Source organism: Cordyceps javanica, chromosome 6 (assembly GCF_051103115.1).
Source record: "Cordyceps javanica chromosome 6, complete sequence".
Classification (NCBI taxonomy): Eukaryota; Fungi; Ascomycota; class Sordariomycetes; order Hypocreales; family Cordycipitaceae; genus Cordyceps; species Cordyceps javanica.
The window spans coordinates 1,498,499-1,522,405 of record NC_139300.1 but is presented as its reverse complement, the minus strand read 5'-3'; the positions used below and the strand labels follow the sequence as shown (position 1 = coordinate 1,522,405).

Below are 23,907 nucleotides of genomic sequence, written 5' to 3'. Positions count from 1 at the left end.
GGATTCAAAACAGCACAAGTCGTTTGAGTGTTGATAGCAAGAGAGTACCAGTTACGCGGACCGTTTGATTCCAGAAGAGTGACTCCCAGACGGCCGGTGAACTGGTAGATCGGCATTAGATATTAGAAATTATTCTATATTTTACAAGGTGAGTCAACTCAGAGGCAGGAACATCAGTCAGCAACTATGATGAATGAGAATCGCTCCTCCACGGAACAAGACCCCATAGACAAACAAAGACCAAGGGAACCAATCCCAAAACAGCCCACCAAAGCTCAACCGTGATCCTCTTTCTCAGCGTCTGTTTCCATCTGTGCAGCTCTTTCGGTTTGTGCATGCACCTAGGCGTGTCGTACACTAGACATCCCAACCCCGGGCGGGACTCACACTCAAAGTGCATCCGCCGGCGCTGCATCAAAAGCCTGCAATGGGGGGGATTTTTTTTTGGTCCTGCGGTCAGCAACATCATCATCATCACCACCATGGCCCCTCCTCTGATCGTCTAGTTCCTTCTCACACAGGCCCCCTTCAAAAAAAAAAACTTACGGAACGCTGCCGCGGCAGAATCGCAAATCGCTGCCCAGGTCGCAGCTGTGGCTGTTGGGACACTCGAGGTGCAGGCGCCGCCGCTCGAGGAGCCACTCCACCTTGAGCGTCAGGTCGGCGCGGACCAGAGAGCGGAGGTGCGTGTTGGTCTGCTTGAGGGACAGGGCGTCCGGGTACGCGAGATGCTCGGAGACGGCCAGCTGGAGCTCGGTGGGCAGCGCCATGAAGCGGAAGGCGCCTGGCGGCGCTGCGGTGTCGCACGGCGGCATCGGGGCGGGGCCGCCGCGTCGGCGGGGAGCCAGCGGTTGCTCTCTCCTGGTCGTCATGATACTTTCAAAGATGCAAAGAAAAAAAAAAGCAATCTTGAGAGGAGAGAGGAGGCGATAAAAAGAGCCAAACGAACTTTATAGCCTCTCTTTTGTTAGTTGCCATCCCTCCCCCCCCCAGTGTTTGCTGGAATTCTGCTGCCTTGTAGCGCACGCAGCTTTGGGGGGCAGGGGGGGTCGTCTCCACTCCGGGCTTGGTAGCTGACCTGACCCTGCGGTGCGGATGGGCTGTGTTAGTTAGGCAGCCGGATTCTCGCGAGGCAGAATGTGGTAAAACTTGACGCAAGCTTTGAGCAACGCTGTCGCTTTTCATTTGTCCAAAAGAGTCAGAATTCTACGTGGCTAGCCGAACGGCCAGCTTTGTTTCACATACCATACTCAGCCAGCCGGCCTAGGGCGACCTTAACCTAGCCACAAGCCCGCCACTCTGTATATGAATGGAAGGTGCTAGGCGCGTCCCGAGATTGTGCCACCTAGTTCTTCAGTAATGGTGAAAATTTCTTCGTCTTGTTCTTTTCTGTCGTCTTGGCGAGTGTCGTATATTGTGCTTGTCTGGGGTTCAACGCAAGCGATGTGCCGTGAACCCCGCACCTCGAGATCCTCGCCATGTGCTACACACTCAATATTTGCCGAGAAACCCCCTTTAGGGAGACCAAGAGCGTGTCACTGCAGCGTTTGTGCGCTCAATATGACCTTCATCTCAGTACATGACATCCAAAACTGGTAATCGTCGACTCAATCGCCTCGCACAGCATACGTTTGCGCCGAAAACCGGCGGCCCCAAGTAGGATATATTCAGTGTCACGAGGCCGACGCCCTTGTCTATATAAAATACCCGTTTCCGGCCTCATATAACTTGTATCATCAAAAAAAGCAGATCCTCTTGGGCTCGAAAAATCGTCTCAATACACGTATACAAAACTTTCTTCACAGCAACATGGGCGACATCTACGAGTGCTACCACTGCAAGACAAGCACGTCTCTCACCTGCGAAGGCAAGTGCTTTCACTGCAAATTCTGGCCGAGAGTCTGCTGCAATTATCCCCAATGCGGCCCCAGTTCTCAGAAGCATGATCCGAGATAAAATGCAAAGGTACGAGCGCCGGAAAGGTAGACTCGCTACTACAGACATTGACGCTGATCAGTCTATAGCATGGTCAACTTCATACATCAAATTGAGCTACACCACCAGGGATTATCGACCATTACAAGTTGAGAATACTTGACCGCTCATTCTATCTAGGTGTGCTCGGTCGAAAGATTGTATGAAAGAGTCGCGTGAGAATGACAGATTGGGAGAATCGAGAGAGAGTCTAAACAGTGGAAACTTTGAACGCCATGCTGTTACATAGCGTTTATCGAGGTGACCGCTAATGGAAGTGCGTACCTTTTTCCCGTAAACCAGTTCCGTTTCTTCTTCTCCTTCCATCATCTATCGGCATGCAGCGTCCTTGCCGACTTGTTATGTCAACGGTTGGGGGTATCACTACCCAAGAGATCCTAAGTTGCTTCTCAGCGTATTTAATCCTCATATGCAAAGGCTTGTAGCTGATGACTATGTTTTGGTATTTTTGAACCGAAGCATAGTGTAGGTATCAGGCAGTTCCTTTGTCCTCTATCTCGTAATTGAGCGATCGAGCGTCCTTTATTCCATGATGCTATCTTTACCAAGCTAAGAGACTTGCATCTCGAAGGCTTGATCGCCGCGCTTTGATATCTAGCGGGTAGAGAAATCGATGGTCTATTTCTAGAAGCAGATTCATAGTAAAAAAATCCAACTAGTTTCTCTGCTAGATTGCGTGGTGCTTGATGACTGTCTATGACTTGCTGCCTGGTACACGTGATGCCGCGTGCAAGTCGTGGGGGGCAAAAGATAGTGTTGCACGCCACCCGACGCGCTACCTCAGCATTCACATTTCTCTACCTCCATCATCGAAACATGCCTGCTCCTAGATGATGGAAGCGGGGGACGGCGAATTCCAAATTGACTTTTCAGCCGATGAAGAGCAACTCCTAATACAACTGGTCGCACACGCGGAGGCCAAGAATTTCGTCGCTGGCACCATTGACGCGCTGCCTGCACGATCAGAGTTTGGACCAGATGCATTGACAGACAATGGCTTCGCTTCAACTGCTGTTGAAAAGAACGCTGCGGTTGACGGAGCCAGCCCAGCCGCAGCAGCGTTACTTTTCCCTGCCGGCAGCCAGATTGGCTCTCCGACTTGTACGTTGCTCTTTCAACACTCTTCTTCACCTGCATGCATGATTGAAAAACTGACTGACTCTGAAGCGCCCAGTAAAACATGCTTTGGAGGTCCTTGACAAGACATCAGTCGAGGAATCGGACGTGAAGAAAGCGCCGGCCAGCAATGATTTTGAGGACGAGTTTGATGACCAGCGCTCCCCGCTGCAGAAATTTCGATCATTTCCCCGACGGCCGCTCACGGTCTCTGACCTGACATCTGGAGCTTGGTGCGAGCTGCAGTATTGGTATACTTTGTCACGGCTGCCCGGCGGCCGCCGGACCCGCACTGCGGCGATGAAGCAAGGTTCCAAATTGCACCAGAAGCTCGAAGACGAGGTGCACACGACTGTGGAGGTGGAGGTTCTCAGCCGAGAGGATGGGTTCGGACTTAGGCTGTGGAATCTCATTCAGGGCTTACGCACGCTGCGAGAGACTGGCCTGACGAGAGAGTTGGAAATTTGGGGAATTCTGGATGGCAATCTCGTCAACGGTGTGATTGACAGCCTCAGCCACGAGAACCCGAACCCAGAGTTTGAATTCGAGCTCAGCCAAGAGGCAGAAGAGGAGCCATTACAACAATCAAAGCTCACGGATTACTTTGCCTCCGCAACGCCCGCAAAGAAGCCAGATGGACCGAAAGTTTACCTGGCCGACGTAAAGACCAGGGGCTCGCTCAGAAAGGTCCCAAACTCCATGCTTCGGCCAGCTAAAATACAGTTGCTCCTGTACCACCGATTCCTGGCCGAGCTCGCAGCCGGACGGCTCGACTTTTACAAGGTGTTCCGCCGCTACGGCCTTGACCCGGACGAGTCATTCTCCGACGCCTTTGTCGCGCAAATGGCAGGGCTCCACGAAGAAATGTTCGACGCCACCACCCCGTCCAGCTCCTGGCAGACTGTCGAAGAGGGCGTCGAGCCGACCAGCTCCGCGCCGCCGCCCGCGGCCGAGACAGCCGGCGCGCTACAGTACAAAAGCCTGCGGGAGCTGCTGGCTCTCGTCGGGCACGAAGTCGGCCTGGCGTTCCCGCAAGGGGCCGGGTCCGTGGGCGCCATGCTCCGCGTGCAGTACATTTACAGAGACGACGGGCGCGAGATTGGACACCACGACTTTCCGGCGTCGCGCCCGGTGCTGGACGAGTATCTGGGCGTGTACATGGCCTGGTGGCGGGGCGAGCGGAGAGCGTCGGGCGTCAGCACAGAGGAGGCTTTCAAGTGCAGGACGTGCGAGTTTGCGGATGTCTGCACATGGCGGGAGAGGATGGACTCGATGAGGGTTCAGAGAGTACGGCAACGATTACGCGCGGCCGATGGGTTGCCGAATAAGTCTGTATGAACCATGACTAATACAAAGATGATGTAACGAATCGTAAAAATCAATCACGAGAAGAAATGTGATTGTAGTAAACAGTGCCGATGCTGCTGGTTCTGGCTCTAGCAAACAGCGGCTGAGAGCTTCCTAGTGTGATGCAAGTCAGGAACACGTCAAATGTAGTGAAGAAACGCACCCAGACTAAAAGACAATACGATTGTTTTCTTCTCTCGACCTTTGCATGTTTGATTTACTCATCGTAATCGGTTATCTTCAGTCCTCCCTTTAGTATTTCTACTATTTCGAAGTCTGTTCATCTTCTTTCTTTGCCCACCTTGGCCGCCCCACCAGCTTTTTCATGCTCTTTGCATTTGGCCTCTATCCTATGGCTATATGCAGTGCGCTTCTCTATGACTGACTTGATTTTTTCTCTGCAATTTGTCGAAAGATGCCTCAATACATGCCAGTTCAGGACCAGCTGTCTTCAGAAAATGCCGAGTATGCCGATTTCTCCCCCATGTCAGCGACAGCATTTACGTGGGGGACTATTTTGCAGCATTAGGTGAGAGGTCGGCGAGGAATGGAGTCTTATCCTTGAGGGACTTGACGGATGCACTGAAAGCCAGTCTGGCAGGTGCTGAGGCTAGAGCCAGAAAATCTGAGTAGTTGAGAGGCGCATAATGTTCCAGTCAGTATCAGCAGTATAGGCACGTAGAGTGTATGTAGCCGATGGATTTTCGTTTGTAGCGCAACAGACTGATGAACGATTGACACTACATTATCACATGACACGAGGCACAGCCTGGTTGTGTGGCGCCGGCGCTGTAAGATTGCTACATGAAAAAATAGATGCAGTGTAATGCAAAAACCCCCCAATCGCGACATACACCAGTACTGTCACGATAGGTCGATGGCCTTTGGCAATGCGACGATCCCGGCACGGCGAGGAAGCTGACCAGGACGAGCAGGATGACATTCCTCTGCATCACAAGCGGGCATTTGGCTCCGGGCTGAAGCGCAAAAAGGTCGAGTTTGTGAGGGCGCAGGACCCGGACGACGACATTTCCACGCTTCCGTCGACCAGGCCGACCAGCTCCGTCGTGGGCGACCTGTACGCCAGCATCGTTCTAGGCACCAACCCGGCCGCCCACGGCGCAAGCAAGGCGAGCAGCGACACGGAGGATGGCCGCGCCGCTCCCACCACCACCACAGGGGCTGTCCACGAGCCGCCTCAACGGCCCCCGGAGGAGCCACCGACGCTGTGCCCCGTCTGCTCGCTCGCCATCACGACGACGGTAGAGGCGCACGAGGCGTCGCTGGCGCACCAGGTCAGCGTCGAGCACTCGCACCCGCCGTCGGCGCTGGACCGGTCGCGGATGGGCCTGCGGGCGCTGGCGTCGCAGGGCTGGGACCCGGACGCGCGCGTGGGCCTGGGGCGGGCGGGCGGCGAGGGCGCGCGGTACCCGATCAAGGTGCGGCCCAAGGACGACGTGCTGGGCGTCGGCGCGACGCTGCCGCCGCCGCCGGAGAGGACCGAGGCGCAGAGGAGGGCCGATGAGGAGGCCAGGGAGGCGCGGCGCCAGCTCACGGCCAGGGAGCGCAAGGCGCGGGCGGCCCAGGAGCGGCAGCGGGCGGCCCGGTTCCAGGCAGAGATTTACGGGCGGCAGGACCTGGACAGGTATCTTAAGGAGGACGGGCAGGAGTGGGAGTGAGAGCGGTCCGGCCACGAGGAGCGTTATTCATTCATTCATGGGTCCTGCTCAGTGGTAAGCTGCTCGCTGCTCGCTGCTCGCTGCGCCGCCGCGTGACGTTGGGGCGGCCGAGGAGCATGAATCGTTGACACAGGCGTTTCAGATGGGGATTGGCGCATGACACGCAGGTGAAGAGAGGCGATTGCGATGGGAGTGGCAGATGAGCCTTTTGATCGCATCTATAATCTTGTCTATTTCATAGTTGTCATTTATCAGGCTGCCAAACTTTAGAGACATCTGGGCGTCTCGGTGACCATGCATCACAAAGAGAGACAGACCTCTCATTGTTAGCGCTGGGGCATGGACATGCTTGCTTGCACACAAGAAGCCTGGGCGGAACACAGGCGCTGCGCCATACCCACTGTGGACCGGCGACACTTGCAGAAATCCTCTACCATAATTTTGAAGAAACAATCTGATTCATTTGCTGATTCGCTCAATTTACTATTCAGAGCTGGCCGCTTTCAAAGCCAGCAGTGGCAACGCGCCCGCCGGCCCATCCCCGTCCCCCCCCTGGTCCCCTCCGCCCGCCCCAACGTACAGGCCACATTGGGTTACCTCAACTGGCTGCGACCAGCATGACGCTGTCCGTTAAGGTTAGGTAGTATTCAGTAGGTACTATAGGTACTATTAGTAGGTATTCTGTACTCCGTACAACCCCGCCAAACCTCCTTCCTAATCGCAGCTCCTGTTTTTGAATCTTGCATAACCGCAAAAGCCCGCCTCGGCCTGCCTGCCCAGCGCCAATCTTTTTCCTTTGCTTTCTTCTTTTCTTTTTCTTTTCTTCCTTTGCCCCTGTTGCTGTAATCTTCTCGTCCTCCTTATCTGCCTAGAGCTGTCTGTGGGAAAATCAAGCTGGACCCTTGATCGCCCCTCCCTGCTTCCGCCTATTGTCGATTTGCTACTGCTTCCTGGTGCTCCGCCCTGCTCTCCCAAGCCTCCCCGTCCGTGACATCACCGCCTCCCCTCCGCCAGCGACGACAACAACCCTCACCCGCTCTCGACCCGGAGCCACGCGCAAGCGGTGCTCCCCCGCTGCCGACGACAACATGGGGCTCTCGGTGATTCAAGAGCAGCACGACGGTACCATCAATTCACCCCGAAGCGTGGGCGCCCTAGAATGCGGCGGACCGGCTAACTGGCTTTTCGTAGTTATCCTCAACGAGATCCGGAGCATCACCCAGGGCGACGTAAGAGGACTGGCCAGACTTGCTTCCACCCATCAGCGTCTCAGCTAATTATCTATCCGCAGTGGAAATGCCTCATCGTCGACGAACACTCCAAAAAGATAATCGACAACTGCATCAAGGAAGATGATATCCTCAACAACAACATTGCTAGTGTGTTGTTCCTCCTAACCTGGCTCCCCCATACCCCGCCCTCCAGAAGGCTAACGGATGCCGGCACATAGCTATCGAGCGCATCGAAGAACGCCGCGAACCGAACCCCGAGATGGACGCCGTCTACATCCTGACCCCCGATGCGCATATCGTCGACTGCCTTCTCGCCGACTTTGAGGTCCGCCGCTACCGCAGAGCCTATCTTGTCTGGACAAACCTGCTCGAGCCGGGCCTGCGACGGCGCATTGACGATTTTCCCGGCATCCGCCAGCTGCGAGCCAGCTCCAAGACCCTCTTCAGCGACTTTTATCCTCGCGAATCGCATCTTGTCATCTTCCGTGATCCCTGGAGCTTTCCCATGCTCTACCATCCCGCCTGCAACAACCTTGTTCCCAAACACATGCAAAACTTGGCCCAAAAGGTACCTGCAGCCGAGACGGCATCGGCCCGTGGTACTTGATCCGAGGACTAATTCATCTCCAGATTGCAGGAGTGTGCATCACCCTTGGAGAATATCCAAAAGTCCGCTTCTACCAACCTCGCAATGCGATCCACGAGGCAAGCGTCCTGTGCGGTCACTTGGCACGCTTTGTGCAAGAAGAACTCGATGGCTACGCACAATACAACAAGAACTTCCCGCCGCAAACGAACCGACCGCAGGGCGTGTTGCTCATCACTGATCGCTCCATGGACTTGATGGCTCCCTTGTTACACGAGTTCTCCTATCAAGCCATGGCGCACGATCTTCTGCCTATTAAGGAGGGCGATAAGGTCACATACCACACAGTCATCAACGCTGGTACAGCCGAGGCGGAAGAAAAGGACATGGAGCTTTCCGAAAAGGACAAGGTCTGGGTCGACAATCGTCATCGTCACATGAAGGACACAATTGATAAGCTTATGGGCGACTTTCAAAAGTTCATTGACGAAAACCCACATTTTACCAACGAGAACGCTGACCCTACCAACCTGAGCGCAATTCGTGATATGCTGGCTGGACTACCACAATTCCAAGAGATGAAAGAAGCTTACTCGCTCCACCTCACAATGGCGCAGGAGTGTATGAATATTTTCCAGCACAACAAGCTTCCCGATATCGCGTCTGCCGAACAGACCCTCGCTACGGGCATCGACGAGGACTTTCGAAAGGCGAAAAACGTATTGGAATCCATTGTCAGGCTACTTGATGACGAGGCTATTCGGCCCATGGATAGACTACGTCTCATAATCATGTACATTCTCTTCCGCGGGGGCATCATTATGGAAGATGTAAAGAAACTCCTCACACACGCTGGTTTACCTGTTCAGGATGGCGAGATTATTAGCAACCTGGAGCTGCTGGGCGGCTCGGTCAATCACCAGCTCAAGGAGCAACGACGGCCATACTTGGCCTTGTTCCCCAAAGATCCCAAGGCAGCCCAGCTTGGTGACGAGTCCTTCTTGTCCCGATTCGACCCTGCCCTGAAACCTTTACTTGAGCATCTCGTAAAGGGCGCGTTAGATCAAGGGTTATTTCCGTATGTGAAACCGCCATTGGACCCTAACGAGGAACTGCTGGCAGCACAGGGAACTTCCCTCCGGGCTGGACGACCGAACTGGGCGGCTGCGGGACGCCGGCAGCCCGAGAACAAGCAGCGCATTATTGTATTCGTGGCTGGTGGTGCAACGTATAGCGAAAGCCGGGTCTGCTATGAGGTCGGCCAGCAAAACAGCCGCGATATTATCCTGGCAACTTCACATATGCTGACGCCGCAATTCTTTATTCGCCAAGTAGGCGATCTCAGCCGTGACAAGCGCCAGCTCGACCTACCAATGGACAGACCAAAACCTCGTGCACCGGCGCATCTACTTGAGCGTCCTGCGCCTCCTCGTGGCGCCCAACCGCCACCGGGTCAAGCACCGCTACAACAAGGTCGTGGCGGTGGCCGCCCGCCGCCGCCACAAGGTGGTCTTCCAAGTCGCCCCGGACACGGCGGCGCTCCCAGGGCGCCTGCCCCCCCGACCCAGGCCATGGGCAACATGAGCTTGAACCGGCCCCCTGCCCCACCGAGCAACGGCGGCGGGCCACCCCAAATACCGCCATCGGTGCCTGCGTCAGTGCCCGCGTCTGCGCCGCCACCAGCGGACGGCAAGCTGCACAAGGAAAAGAAGCGGAGAAACTTTCTGGGCATGAAGAAGTAGGGTTCTCTCCGGCTGAGGGAGATATCCGTGCCACCCGCCGCCTCAGAGGATACGGCGGCAGCAGCAGCGTCGACGGCGACGGCGACGGCGACGGCCGCGGCCGCAATTGCCGTGCGTGGCCTCAAACGCTCCTCATTTGTGGAGGCCATCAAGCCGCCCACCACGGTACAGAACAAGAAATCGTTTACCTGGTCAGTGTCGGCGCGAAAGAAGCGTGGATGAGATGGGCCAGTAAGACGGGGAGCTGGAAGACGAGAAGTAGAGTACAGTTGGAATAGAGTTGGGAGACATCATAATGCGGACAAACGGGGTCGGGATATTTCAAGGACAGGTGGTAAATAAATGGTCATAACTTTCCTACCTTGCCAGTATAGCAGCGCACATGCGACTCACGCCGTATAGCATGCCGCTGTATCAACAGTCGGTGAAACAGAACCGTCACACATTTCCTTTTTTCTTTTTAAACGTTGCGAGATAGCAGTGTTTTCTTTCATCTTTTCTTTTTCGTTTTTTTTTTGTTTCTCTCTCGTTTACAAGGTAAGAGTGTTTGTCTACCTAGCTGTATAATCGTTCTGTGTTGTTTTTCCATGGTAGGATTATACACATGCATCATCATACCAATGTAATCCGGCGACCAAATCACGTACCAAAGAAGAGAGAGAAGGTGAAGAAGAAGAAGAGGAGGAAGAAAAGTCCACCGCCTTCTTTCTCTTTTCTTCTTCTCCTTGCAAAATTGGGCCCCCCCTTCCCCCTACTTTTCAACGGATAGCAGCAGAAGAAGCAAGACGACGGTAAAATATCCTCACAACAGGCTTTGATTTCGGTAGAATATTGCCGCATCTGGAGGGGGTAAATGGGGGGAAACAATAAAAGAAAGGAATCTCGTCAGCTCAGAAAAAAAGCTTTACATGCGTCCGTCCATCCATCCGTCCTTTCCACCCATTCGTGCATTCCTTCTCTCGCCTTCTCCCGGAATAATAAAAGATGGGAGCATGTTAAACAGAATAAAATACATCATTGGTTCCCAGCATGCATCCCCCGCGTACAGACATTATCACTCCTTGTTCTGGTCTTCGTGTCGAAAACAATTTTTTTTTCTCTGCCATCGAGTAGAGCAAAAAGGAAAGGTGGCTGAAGAAAGAGGTCGGCATCGTCTTACTGGCGACCGTAGCTGCCGCCATTGCGACCAGCTTCCCCAGCGGGAGGCGGAGGAGCCATTCCGCGCCCGTCAAAGGGAGAGCTGCCAAATGCACGAGGGTCCGGCGGGGGCGGGCCGTTGAAGTTTGGCATGCCGGGGTGCGGACCGAAGCCGTGAGGAGGGAGCGGCCCGCCAAAGAAGCCGGGCGGGGGCATGTGCATGCTGCCGCGCATCTCGGGGGGCGGCGGCGGCGGCATAGCACCCGGGGGAAAGTTGGGCGGAAACATGTGTGCCATGGGCATGTTACGGTTGGGAGGGCCGCCGGGGAGCCCGGGAGGAGGGATCATGGGGCCACCACCTCCGCGCTGTCCGGGAGGGGGGCCGACGCCGGGCGGGATGGGGCCATGCATCCAGTTGGGGGGCATGTGGTCGAGGCCTGGGGGAGGCGGCGGGCGTTGGAGAATCTGCGTCGGGTTGGGTCGCGATTCAGGGTCCGGCGACCGGAACGAGTCGTCCAGGGCAGGGAATCCCGGTGGCGGACCGGGACGGCCCTGCTGCTGGTGAGTGTGCGCGTCCCGCTCGTTCATGGGAGACATGGATGACGGTTTTTGTTGCATGTGTCCGCCTTGAGCCATCATGCTCTGCAGTTGTTCGGCGCGTTGGGGATTGGGGGGGCCGGCGCGCATCAGGTTCATCAGAAACTCGGCGTTACTGTTGTTCTTTGTCGTGGAGTGGCCACGGTGCGACGAGCTTTGACTAGAAGCTCGCTGGTGGTGACCAACAAGGTCCTGGAGCAGCTGGTCGGGGCGAGCATTCTGCTGCTGGGGACGAGGGGCGTGGATTTCGTGTTGCTGTTGCTGGTGCTGTTGCTGGGGTTTGGCAGTAGGTCCTTCCCTGCGCTCGTTACCGTATTGCTGGTAAGGCTCGGGCGATGTCACGGCGCTTTTCTTGCCGCCGTCACTGGCATTTTGTTGCGGGGGCGAGAACAATGCAAGGCCGGGTGGCGTGTTGCTGACGGTGTGTTTATGCAACTTGGCAAGCAGCTGTGCAAATGCTTGCTTCTCATCATCAGGGCCGGTAGATCCGCCACGGGCACCAGCGGGAGTCATCCCACCACCAAAGAGGTGGGCAAAGCCGGGAGGGACCGAGGGTGCTGCAGTCGCTGGCGTGGATGACTCGGTGCGCTGGCGAGGCTCTTCTTGACCGCCGCCAAAGAATGACGTAAAACGTGACGATTTTCCAGCGGGTTTGGGCTTGTTGGCTCCTTCTGCCTGTTCTGTCTGAGGTTGGCTGTCGATGGTGGTTCCGCCACCAAAAGCCATGAAGAACTTGTCCGGACCTTGCTCAATAACGGGCGTAGATTTGACGGGCTTTTCGGGTTCAGCTGCTTCAGCGGCTTGATTCTCCTGAGAGTTCTTAGCTTTCTTCATTTGTTCCATCCACTTTTGAAAGTCTTGCTGGGTGTGGACATCGCGCTGGTCTTTGGCTGGCTCGTCAAACCATTCAGGGTCACGCTCTGCGCGTTGATCGCGGTCTCTACCCCAGCGACGGTCACCACCTCGATTGCTCTCTGTGGCAGCTTCTGCGTCACGTTCTCTCCAGCTCTTCGTTCGGTCACGGTCGCGTCGGTCGGGCGCGACACCATCGGCATTGGGCTCCGCCTTACTCCAAGGCTCCATTTTCCTGCCCAGACCGTTGCGAGTACGGCCATCAGCATCCTTGGCCTTATCGCGGCCAAAAGCATCGGTCGCCTTGCTTTGACGGTCTCTGTTCCCGTCGCGATCGCTCGATTTGACCTCATCGCGGTAGTTGCCACCCATTTTGCCGGCAAAGCGCTCCGCGCCTTCGGCGCCGAAACTCTTGCGCGGCTTCACTGTGCTCCAGCCTTCGCCATCAAAGTCGCTGTCACCACGCCGGCGAGGCGTATTGCCTCGGCCGTCGCGCGCGCGGTCATTTTCGGAGCTGCGAATCCCAAATCGACCCTGTTCTAATTCCTTGGCAGCTTTGTCTCCATCGAGGAGTTTGCTTCGGGATGAGGAAAAGTTGATTCGTGGAGGCGCGAAGACGATTTCATCTGGGTCTGGAGAATATGCACGTTAGCCCGATCTGGAAATCTGTTTCCCGATAGCAGGGGTAAACCAACTCGCGCTGTTACGGGACATGTGACGCTCGGCTCCTGACCGACGGTCTGGCTGGTCGGCCGAGAAGGCACCGCCGTTGCGTGGTCTATCATTGAGAGTCTTACTTTGAGTTCGGGTCTGCTGCTCTGCAGGTGCGCTAGAGGGCGAGAAGAAAGGAAAATGCGTCAATGGCGATGTTGGCTTGCAAACGGATGTCGGCAGCGGTCAAAACTCACCCCATCCACTCTTCGGTAGGAGGCAGGCCATCTGGTTTAATACACAGTGGAGAATTGCGCAAATGCAGCAGAGAATCTGCTGAGTATCGAAGAACCATGTCCGAACGTGGGCCGCGCGATGCCCATCTGGCAGAAGGCTGCTGTGTTGGATTTCTGTCGTCCGGTTGAGGAAGCGCGTGGTCTGTGACGTAGGGCCTGGGTCGTCGGTGGCTACCGGAGAGGCAGACCGTTATCAATTATGGTACAAGAGGGTGCAAAATTGGCGGCAACTAGCTGTGTCGATAGGGTGAGATGACTCTCAATTCCGAGTGTCGGTTGTGGACGCGCCAAGGGTCAGAATGTGATGCTAGGTGTGATATTGCCTGCGACAGACGGGAGGAGAAAGGGAGGGCAGTCAATATGGTGGTGGGGTGTGGCGAGACTGTGTCGAGGTCGACGGGTGACTATGAGCCTGAGAGAAGGGGACGAAGATACAGGGTGCTTGTTGGATGAGCTTGTTGTCGGTGGAGCGGGTGAGGGCGGTCGGTGTTGGGCGAGGGAGGTTGATCAAGTGCGATTTGTGTGTGCAAGTTGGAGGCCCAGCGGATGGTTAGGCGGTGGTGATGGTTCTGCCTTGTGCGCATCGACGCTGCTGGACGAAAGGGTGCTAGCGGTGTTTGTGGGCTGCCGGAGCTTTGCTGTGTCGCTGTGGCTCGTGTGGCTCGTGTGGCTCAAGTGGCAGCCACTGAAGGCCATTATTCATAGCGCTCCTGGGCCTATCAGTAGTTCTCGCCTAACAGGTCTCGGCTACTATGTGCTTGGCTGCGGGTCAGGTGACGTCCAGCCTTCCCTAGGTGCCCCTACCTAGCCGTGTGTGAATGGTCCCTACTGTACGGAGTAATCTGTACTCAACTACTTACAGAGTGTATCCAAGTATAATCGCAGCACCCAGTAACGGCACAAACGCCACGCTATCCACCTATGCTGTGTCAAAGTATTGGCACACGATTTCGGCCAAGTAGGCAGCAGCTCCTGTCCAGAAATGGGGAAAACTAGTTACGTGAAGTTTTGTCAAGTTAAGACAGAGGCCGGCCTGCCCCGCGGGGGGGGCTGGTTGCCAGGCTCCCGCCAATGGAAAGCTTGCTGTGAGATGGGTGGCTGCCATCACCAATCGGTTTGCACTCGGCTCCTGTCTCGCTTTCATTTCATCAGAAACCGAAGAATCCCGTCCGCTGTTTGATAAGTCATTTCCACACACGGGGCTCCTATTGTATCACTTGGAGAGTCTCGATTTGGAGCGCTGCCAACCATGCCGATGTGGAAGTGCGATTTCGGAAGCTGTGAGGTCAGCAGTTCGCACACTCGGTGAGCGTGTGCTCTGCGGCCGTTGCCTTTGCTCTCAACACTTGCAAAAGAATTTTCATAGCTGTCCTCTCTGGGCGGTTTGCTTCTGCTTCCCACCGACGTAATCGCGCCCACTTAACCATTTGACAGGATGCGGATGCCTACGATCCTGCTGCACGACAGGCGGAAGAGCTTGAGCTATCCCGTTTGATCAAGAAGATCGATACGACTGCGCTTGAGGCACGAGCTACAATTTTGCGATCTGGCATTCAATGTTCCATAGCACCACTGCAATATGACAGAGCGACGCGAAGCTCTGCTATGGGAGGCATGAACTACCATATTGAAGTCCGATTTGAAGACGGAGTCGTTTGGCTAGCACGAATCCGCAGGTTTAATGCTACGTAACCGCCTCTGGCCCTACGTGACTATAATATTCAGAGCGAAGTGGCCACTCTCCTGTTCTTGGAAAAACCCAAAATTCCACCCCAAAAGTATACGATTACGCACTTGAACACTCTAGAAATCCAGTTGGCGTCGGTTATTCCCTCATGGAAAAATTACCTGGTCAGTCGCTGAGCTGGTCCCTTGACAGTCAGCAGCAAAGGAGGAAGGTCATTGATCAGATCTCAGAGGTCCTCATTGAGCTTCGTCAATATCCGTTCCAAGAGCTGGGTTCACTAGATACCCCGGGTCAATCACGCGTTAGCGCGTTGGCCCGAGACTCCCTTACGAACTTTGAACCAAGCGGCATGTGTACTATTGGGCCGTTTCATTCTGCGAAAGAGTACCACGAATCATCGCTCAGGCAGCGAATGGACAGATCATACACGAAGAGGCTTATACCGAGCAGGCAGTTGATACTTCCCTCGTTCACCGGTTTTTCCATGATCCGGTCCCGCTAGTGCTGCCTCCCTCGTTAAGGGATCGTGGTTTCTATTTGAAACATGTAGACGACAGAGGAGACCACATTCTCATTGATGAGGACTATAACATTACAGGTATTGCAGACTGGGAATGGGCTCACACTGCGCCACCATCAAATGCTTTCAATTCACCGATTGTACTATTGCCTGTGGTAGATTCCTATGACGGGAAAATGTGCCCGGCGAAGAAGAGCTCTATCTTGTCAGTTTGTCTCAAGAAAAGGACCAGGGAGAGCTGGCGCAGATTGTTCAGAATGGCCAACTGCAGCACAGGTTTTCTTTCTGCCGCGGCTATGATCTGGTCGATTGGGATGGGTTCCTTGGACTCTTTAGTGGTCTCCGCGAGGCCGTGGGAGTCGATAATGGGATGGGCTGGGACGAGTGGAAAGCAGTGGCTTTGGGCCGCTACAAGGATGAGCCTGACCTCCAGCTACTGTTAACCAGATCAGACCCCAACACTCCATAGCTCATGGCTGATCTTTGACAAAAAGGCCAATGAGGGACTGAGCGAGACAGGCGCGGCCCTGCTATCTTGACATTCTGCCTCCCGAGGCATTGTTCTCTATACGTGTAGCACAAGTAAAGCCATTAGTCGACGCCATGAGCCGCACCCTGCCCCCGGATGGATGCACACTAGGACCAGTCGACCTGCCGCACCATTCGACGCGGCTACAGTACTGTGATTTCTCTTGTTAACCCTTCCTCGGTTCACGCTTCATGTACTGTATCACGTAGTGTCCCCATGCGCCGCTGCCCCTGTCGCCCATGACCGGCTCGTCGTCCCTCGGCGGCCGCGGCGCGTACTCGTCCAGGTCCACGTCCAGCACCCGGACGGGCTCGAACCCGCCCTTGCGGTACGCCTCCACCGCCTGGTGCGAGGAATGGACCCAGACGGGCAGCCCCAGCCGATCCGCGACGGCGTTGCCGTGCCGGAGCAGCGCGCCGCCGACGCCTCGCGACTGGTGCGCCGGCGCGACGGCGAGGCCCATGACGATCATGCACGGCTCGCCGGCCGGGATGAGCGTGCGCTGAAAGTACCGCATGTCCTCGTCCTCGAGCGCGTGCAGGCGATCAATGGCGTCTGGCTGTCTCTTGGGCCCAGGCCCCTCCTCCTTCTCCCCCTCCTCCTCCTCCTCCTCCTCCTGCGGCTTGGCATCCGCGGGCCCGGTCCACGGGACGAGGTCCGGCCTGACGTGCGGAAAGACCCAGCCGCCGTAGCCGACGACGGCGCCCGTGTCGGCGTCGACGGCCTTGACAAAGACCATGTCACGCCGGGCCAGGTTGGCGAGGTACCCGCGCCGGGCCATGGCGTGCATGTCGTAGCCGTCGCGGCCCAGCTGCTTGACGATGGTGTGGGGGTCTATGGCGAAGGAGTCGCGCGAGATGCCGGCGCAGGCGTCAATGTCGGCATAGTTGAGCGGCGAGATGGCGATGTTGAGCTTGGGCAGTAGTACCATTGTCTGTGGATGTGTGTTGTGTGTGTGTGTGTGTGTGTGTGTGGCTCGTGGTGCAACAACTGACCCAAAGTTGAAACTGAACTTTACTTTTTTTTGCTCCCTTTGCGGTATTTGAAATATCTCGGTAGAGAAAAATAGCAATTATTTGGTTATGGTGTCACTTGAAGGGCCACGCTTTTAAAGACGCCGCAGAATAAGCGGCCGGCTACACGATACGAGGCTGCGGCGAATGCGTCACCGGTGAGGCGCTCCCCCCACGCGCGCTACCTACCAGAGGCTGACAAGAAATGTTGTCGGGTAATATGCTGCCCACAACTCTTTCCTCGCATCCTGGTCATGTTTTCGGCCTGTTGATCCATTGATTTGGTGCAGCTGTCTATACGGAGTATGCAAGCTGAGTTTCCTTTGCCAAGCAAGTATCCCGCATATACCCCAGACCTTGGCAAACCGCCCCCTCCCCCTTGTCGAGCCGATCTAGCTAATACTATTAGTTAAGCTTCTGGGCGCACGCCCGCTCATTTCTTCAGCAGGGCAAGTTTACTTTTTTCGCTTGAAAGACACAGAGAGAGGGGGGGGCAGAGAGCCATCTGTGTTTCCCTGAGCCCACGCGATGGATAAGTTCTAGGCCAAGTGACCTCGTTCCTGCTCGTAGTCGCCTTTCTCCCGAATGCTGCTGTCTAGTACGAATACGGCTGCATTGAGTTGGGCAGCTGTGTATATTCGTCTTGGAGCCAACGCAGCATCAATTCGCAGCCAATGTTCATGCCAACTGCGATTCCCTTGTGAGTAAAAACAGGTTTTTGCTTAGAGCCGTGTTATTGCCAGACAAAGCTCTTTGCCCCCCCCCCCCTCCGACGAAGAGAATGTATCTCATACCCGTTCCCATCGTTTGGCCCCCTTCGTCGAGAGATGTGATGTCTTGGAACGAGTGGTCTGCACAATGACCGTGATTCTAGTTGAGCCGAATGCGCACCCATGGCGCCCAAAAAAAAGGAAGGGATACGACAGGGGAAAGAGACACGGAGGAAAGGGAAAAACTTATAGAAGCATTGCTCTCAAGCCAAATGATACCAATCATGAAACCCCCCCTCCCCCATATCACTTTGTTCATCCCCCGGCCCTTTTGTACGGCGCACACGGCGCAACGTGGACTCAACCAAGACTACTTACAGCACCACGGCCGCCGCGCGCCACGGCCGCCGCCGCCGCGCGCCCTTGATACCCCGTCCGAGCTCCGAAAGAGAAGAGGGGAAGAGAAGGGGGGGTGGGGGGGCGGCGTCCGAAGGCCGTCTTCGGTCCTCCTTTTTTTTTCTTCTTATTCTCCTCCTCGTAAGCAGAGGAAGAGCAAAGGCTGAAGAATGAGTAGTAGAGAGAAAAGAAATCCAGCTCCAAGCGCTTGGCACACCAAAACAGGCGGCTACTCATCCAAAATGTAAACTTGCATGTCACAACCATGAGGAGGCCGACGGTGGGAGAAATGTTCGGCGCAGGGAGGATTTTTGCCGATTCGTTGGGTGCCCCCCCGCCTTCCCCGCCGCCGCCGTTCATGTCTGATCTCGCTCTTTCGGCCTTTTCTCAACTTCCTTGTCAGCTCTGTCGCGCCCACGTTTTTTTTTTCTTCTCTCTTTAGCCGTGTTTGATTGGCAAGGCGTGCGCCATTGCAGCTCGCACCTAATTCGGCGGGGGACCGATGTGGGGATTTTATTACCGGGTATTGTCTTTCCCCCCACGCCTGTAGGGGCCGAACCTAGGAGTGTGCCGTTTTTTTTTTCAACCATGGGCATTTTCTCATCCAGTTTTTTGAAAGAAGAGTCTCTGTCATGGGGAATTTACCGACGTCTTTTTTAATCACCTTGATCAACGGTTTTCCCTCTTCGTCGTTGTCGGAGAGTCTGATACAGTAAAACACACATACCCGGCTCGTTGAGCCTCGGCTTTTTCTGCAAAAAAGAAAAAAAAGGAAGGGCATATTTTATTCCCCGACTATGTCCGCCGTGAACCCAGAAAAGGACAATGGCGGCGGCGGCGGCGGCGGCAGCACCGTCGTCACAGACATTGAGCGCACCATAAGCAACAGTTTCGTCAACGTCGACGGCGCCGTGTCCGTGCCGCCGCCATCAAAGGCCGCGGCGGCGGCAGAAAAGACGGGCGGGTTCGCCGATGGCCGCAGCGGCGGCGACGACGACGTCGACGATAAGGAGAGGCAACGGCAGCAGGTCGACGATAGCAGCGATGCGACGGCGGTCGACGAGGGCGGCGCGAGCGGTGGTGCCGCGCCGGATGGCGGATTGCAAGCCTGGCTGGTCGTCTTGGGCGCCTGGTGCGCTTCGTTTTGTAGCTACGGTTGGATCAACAGTATGTAGTGGCATTTTCTTCTTCCTCTTCTTCCTCTTCTCCATTCCCCAGGCCACTTCCCTTCTCTCTCCAGCGCTCACTTACACTACCTCTCTTCTTGCGTCTTCTCTTGATCCTTGATCTAACCAGGAGGCAGGCGTGGGCATCTTTCAGCAATACTACGCCGAAGGGCCGCTCAAGGAGTACTCTGCCAGCCAGATCTCGTGGATCCCCGCGCTGCAAATCTTCTTCATGTCCTTCATGGGCCCGCCCATCGGCGTGCTCTTTGACCGGTACGGGCCCGAGCGGCTGCTCGTCGCGGGGTCCTTTTTGCACGTGTTCGGCCTCATGATGGCCTCCATCTCGAGCAAGTACTACCAGTTCCTGCTGTCGCAGGGCGTGTGCAGCGCCGTCGGCGTCGCCGCCGTGTTCCTGTCGGCCATTGCCTGCGTCAGCGGCTGGTTCGACCGGCGGCGCGGCCTGGCGTTTGGCCTGCTGGCGACGGGCTCGAGCCTGGGCGGCGTGGTGCTGCCCATCATGGTGACGCGGCTGATCGACAACGTGAGCTACGGGTGGGCGATGCGGACCGGCGCGTTCCTCATCGGTGCGCTGCTCCTCGTCACGATCGCAACGGTGCGCCGCCGCACGACGATTGCGCCGCAGACGAGCTTCACGGCGGCGCAGATGAGGGCGCCGTTCCGGGAGCTCCCCTTCATGTTCATCCTCGGCGGCCTCTTCCTGATCCCGTTTGGGCTGTACACGCCCATCAACTACCTGCCGACGGCGGCCGTGGACGGCGGCATGGCCAAGCAGCTGGCGCAGTACCTCGTGGCCGTGTACAACGGCGCGAGCCTGGTCGGCCGCCTGAGCTCGGGCATCCTCGCCGACCGCTTCGGGCGCTTCAACGCCTTTGTCGCGTCGTGCTACGTCGCGGGCATCCTCGTGCTGGCCATGTGGATCCCGGGCACCGACAACGCGACGACGATTGCGTTTGCCGCCATGTTTGGCCTGTTCTCGGGCGCGTACATTGCGCTCCTCGTCGCGCTCATTGCGCAGGTGTCGCCGATCCGGGAGATTGGCTACCGCAACGGCATCGCCTGCCTGGCGCAGTCCGTGGGCGGCCTGCTCGCGACGCCCATCGCCGGCGCCATCATCGACAAGCCCGGTGGTCTGGTCGGCATCAAGGTCTACGCCGGCGTGTTTCTCCTGGCGGGTACGACGAGCGTCATGATTGCGCGCCTCGTCTTGACCAAGTTCAAGCTAAAGGTTGTGTTGTAAGCGCGCCGCACCAGGTCGTTTGCAAGGCGCTCAGAAAAAAAAGCAATCTATACACGACACAGTAAGACGGACCGAAATGTGAGGCAGCCGAGGTACTGTTTTTCTTTTCTTCTTCTCCTTTTTTTCTTTTTTTTTTTGCATAGAAAGACGGAAGCATAGTCAGGAGCAACTGTATCACAAAGATTTATCTTGTTGTCGGCATAGAGGCATAAATAAGCGGCATTATTTTGTGGTTGGTTTTGATGATTTCACCTTGACTCGTATATGCATGCTATTTTGGGTCGTCGGTACCTCCGAGCAAAGAGGCTGCGCATGTTTCCGCCAAAGGACGAGCCCGTTTCGCAGGGGTTTACCAAACAAGAAGCAACAAAAAAGACCTATCGGTCGCTTGGCATGTCTTTTTCGTGTCCCCCTTTTCCCTCCCCTTCTCTCCCCCGTCTCCTTCTACTTAGACAGGCCCAAAGGCCCTTGGATGGGCGGCGACATCTGCAAGTTATTCAAGTAGGCGGCAGGGGCGGAATGCAGCTCCAAGACCCTGCAACGGCGCCGCTCGCGTGTGCAATTGCTCGATTGAGCAGTTGCAGTGCGGTTGAGCGTCATCCCCCAAGCCACAGGAAACTCCCTTGCGAGGAGACCCCCAATCAGGGCTGTCTGTGGCCAATAGCTTCCGGTCAGCTGAGGGTCAGCTGGGTGACAGCTATTGATGGCGGACCAGCCATGAAATTGCCCGTGGCCGTGAACTCGGCGGAGCTGATGGCTCCGGCACTCATGAGTCGAGAGCCGCGCATTGACTGGGGCATTTATTTATTTTTTTACCGACTGGCCAGCAGTTGGAAGCAGAAGAGAATATTTGATAGAAAGAGGGGTCTCTGTCTTGTGAGTTGAATGGAAAGATCAAATTCGCATCGGTCTAGACCGGAGTTGCCGGGATATGAGGTGGGAAGCCACCCCCAGCTTTTTTTTTTTTTTTTTTTTTTTTTTTTGCTCTTTCTTTTCCCTTGAAATTAGTTCAAGGCACCGTTTTGAGGGACGAATCTGGCTGGCGCGCAGTGCTGTACTGGTAAGTAAGTACAATAGAATGCTTCTTTGGGAAGCACAGAAGACTGGCCCCATTCACTGGCAAGCCACGCGGACCGCGACGGGGCCACTGTGCCCCTGGGTCCGTCCAGGCTTGGCTGAGAAGGGTTAAGGTTTGACAATTGCTGCATGAATGATGCGTGGAGGCTAGCCGGGGCATGATGATGGGTGGGTAGCAGAAAGGGGGGGAGATGGCCCGGATGGGCTGAAGGTGGCAAGCAAGGTGGGAATTTTTGTGTCGCGAAGATGCTTGTTTTGCTGGGACGACTGTGTGTCTCGAATCGAACCATGAGTAGTTCTGGCAGGGGAAGAAAACAGAAAAGGGAGCAAAAAATGGTGTTTCTACGGATACTGAGTACTGAGACCGGAAACTGGGGCTCATTTGTTTTTATTTAGTCTTCTCTTTGGTATCAGGTGCAAGCTGAGGAACGCGCACTGCCTGCTTAGTTGGGACAATACCACCCAAGGGGGTTAATAAGCATTGATGATCCAAGTCTCAAATCGTTGCAGCATTGAGGGTGAAGAAACGAAGACTGAACACGAAGCAAGCAAAGGGAGGCCAGCCCCAATCTGATCCACGTCAGTTTTTTACGAGTAATGAGTCGAGAAAAAAAAAATGATAGATACGTAGTAGGGCTGTTGAAAGTTGCCGGTAAGTACTGACTGTGTTGGTAGGGCTGCCAAAAGACGGGACGGGGCAGGGCTGGATAAAGGTGATGGGATGGAATTGTGGCTGAAGATGGGCTGGGCCAAATGAAGATGTGTTTTTCGGTGCGCGGAGAGAAGCTGTCCGTATAGCTGTGTGATGTGAAAGGTGATGTGCGTTTGTGGCGTTGTGATGGATGGCCCATGGGAGGAGACAGAGGGCAAAGAAAGAGGCAGTGGCGGCGGTAGGTTTCGTGATGGTGGAGCTTGAGTAGGTAGTATGTTGCCTGTAGCTACTAAAATGCCTACCTACATGCCTACCAGGTATTTGGCAGTACCTATTACTTAGTGGGCAGGCGCCAAAATTGGTGCCTAGTGCTCAGTCACCAGCACCAATCAGTACTTGCTCTGCAAGTACCAGTAGTCTATTTCCGCACTCGGCACTCGGTACTTACTGATACAGGCTGCCAAGTAGCAAGTGGTTAGTGGTCAAAGTACGTATACGAGCCGGGCAGTTTGTCGGTGGCTATGCGGCCCATGATGGTCCGGACAAGAGCCGAGTCTTGCGAAATAAGAAAACGAAGAAAAAAAAAAAAGGACGTAGGCGCTGATTCACTGTTGACCATTCGTGGATTGATGGACTCGTCGATAGGGCAGTCGAACGTATTGTGGCTGGAATGTTTGCATTCGGTACCTGGTTTTGCAGACCCACCCACTGTGCCTTGCGGTCCCATGCCTGTACCTCCTGTTTGAGTGCCTACCGACGAGTAAGTAAGTATCCAACTGCCCGCCCTTGTACCCCCTCTATTGCGCTTGCAAACTTGATACTTTGCTGCTTGTAATGGGTTGATTGATTGGTTGATTCACAGACCCAAGTACTTGTTTACATATTCATATAAACATATCGGTGTGCTTATAGTGGCTGCGAGCAAAATCTTCAGCGCTTGAAGAAAAAAAAAAAAGACTGAAAAAAAAAAGGACCTGCTGTGGATGTGGAACCCGCTAAAAAGGCGGCCCATAAGCCCCCCTCCACTGGGCCATTGGGCCAAAGATGGCGCCTTGGCTTGTTGTGGAAAGTGAACACGCGACTTGGCCCTGCCACCTGCTTCCTGGAATCCGTAACTCACTATCCGTACCACTCAGTAACTGATGGCTTCCTTTTTTTTCTCCCATGTCAGGCAAGTATCCATTCCCCCCCTTTGTTATAGCTGGGGTTCGTCAATGTGGCTACTTCCGAGTGCCACACCTAATTTCGTCAATGCCAAAAAAGAGAAAAAGGGAACTTTTAAAAAAAAAAAAAAAAGAGAGAGAGAACTATCGAGTTGAAGATGAATACACCAAGCAGTTTCATTTTTTTTGTCCCTCCCCCTTCCTTTTCTTATGCCTTTATGCCCCTCGGTACGTACCGCATCGGCATGCATGATTCTGCACGTTCCGCCTCTATTTACAAGTATTGATATTTATTAGTTAAGTACCGAGTAGCCTTGCTATTTGTACTTGCTGTGCTTACCTCCGTGCCTCCCTACTCAGTACGGAGTACTTTACTTACTTGGTATCCTCCCACCCAAGCACCAAGTAGATCCTTTCCCCATCGTCGCCTTGTCCTAGCCCTCTCCATGCCAAGGAAGCCATCCATCGCGGTCAATTTATCTACCTAGCATTTCTCCCCTCTTCCT

At 55.2% G+C, this 23,907-nt stretch overlaps 7 protein-coding genes across 7 annotated transcripts; 4 read left to right on the top strand and 3 right to left on the bottom strand.

Moving 5' to 3' along the window:
* Nucleotides 1-542: 542 nt before the first annotated feature.
* On the bottom strand, nt 543-872 carry V2A60_008908 (uncharacterized protein; the record flags this gene model as incomplete). Its single annotated transcript, XM_083260178.1, has 1 exon — nt 543-872. The coding sequence occupies one exon, from the start codon at nt 870-872 to the stop codon at nt 543-545; it is 330 nt and encodes a 109-aa protein (XP_083116304.1).
* Nucleotides 873-2,828: 1,956 nt separating this feature from the next.
* V2A60_008907 (exonuclease V a 5' deoxyribonuclease-domain-containing protein) lies at nt 2,829-4,449 on the top strand (the record flags this gene model as incomplete). Its single annotated transcript, XM_083260177.1, has 2 exons — nt 2,829-3,096; nt 3,170-4,449. The coding sequence occupies 2 exons, from the start codon at nt 2,829-2,831 to the stop codon at nt 4,447-4,449; spliced, it is 1,548 nt and encodes a 515-aa protein (XP_083116303.1).
* An 899-nt stretch (nt 4,450-5,348) lies between these two features.
* V2A60_008906 (uncharacterized protein) lies at nt 5,349-6,137 on the top strand (the record flags this gene model as incomplete). The annotated part of the gene is made up of 1 exon (XM_083260176.1): nt 5,349-6,137. The coding sequence occupies one exon, from the start codon at nt 5,349-5,351 to the stop codon at nt 6,135-6,137; it is 789 nt and encodes a 262-aa protein (XP_083116302.1).
* Nucleotides 6,138-7,225: 1,088 nt separating this feature from the next.
* On the top strand, nt 7,226-9,697 carry V2A60_008905 (Sec1-like protein; the record flags this gene model as incomplete). Its single annotated transcript, XM_083260175.1, has 5 exons — nt 7,226-7,259; nt 7,329-7,366; nt 7,429-7,516; nt 7,588-7,937; nt 8,000-9,697. 5 exons carry the CDS (start codon nt 7,226-7,228, stop codon nt 9,695-9,697), a joined length of 2,208 nt encoding a protein of 735 aa, XP_083116301.1.
* A 1,155-nt stretch (nt 9,698-10,852) lies between these two features.
* On the bottom strand, nt 10,853-13,196 carry V2A60_008904 (uncharacterized protein; the record flags this gene model as incomplete). The annotated part of the gene is made up of 3 exons (XM_083260174.1): nt 10,853-12,915; nt 12,979-13,112; nt 13,192-13,196. The coding sequence occupies 3 exons, from the start codon at nt 13,194-13,196 to the stop codon at nt 10,853-10,855; spliced, it is 2,202 nt and encodes a 733-aa protein (XP_083116300.1).
* A 2,936-nt stretch (nt 13,197-16,132) lies between these two features.
* On the bottom strand, nt 16,133-16,897 carry V2A60_008903 (GNAT family N-acetyltransferase; the record flags this gene model as incomplete). The annotated part of the gene is made up of 1 exon (XM_083260173.1): nt 16,133-16,897. The coding sequence occupies one exon, from the start codon at nt 16,895-16,897 to the stop codon at nt 16,133-16,135; it is 765 nt and encodes a 254-aa protein (XP_083116299.1).
* A 1,985-nt stretch (nt 16,898-18,882) lies between these two features.
* On the top strand, nt 18,883-20,509 carry V2A60_008902 (MCT family MFS transporter; the record flags this gene model as incomplete). The annotated part of the gene is made up of 2 exons (XM_083260172.1): nt 18,883-19,252; nt 19,389-20,509. 2 exons carry the CDS (start codon nt 18,883-18,885, stop codon nt 20,507-20,509), a joined length of 1,491 nt encoding a protein of 496 aa, XP_083116298.1.
* Between the last annotated feature and the right edge of the window lie 3,398 nt (nt 20,510-23,907).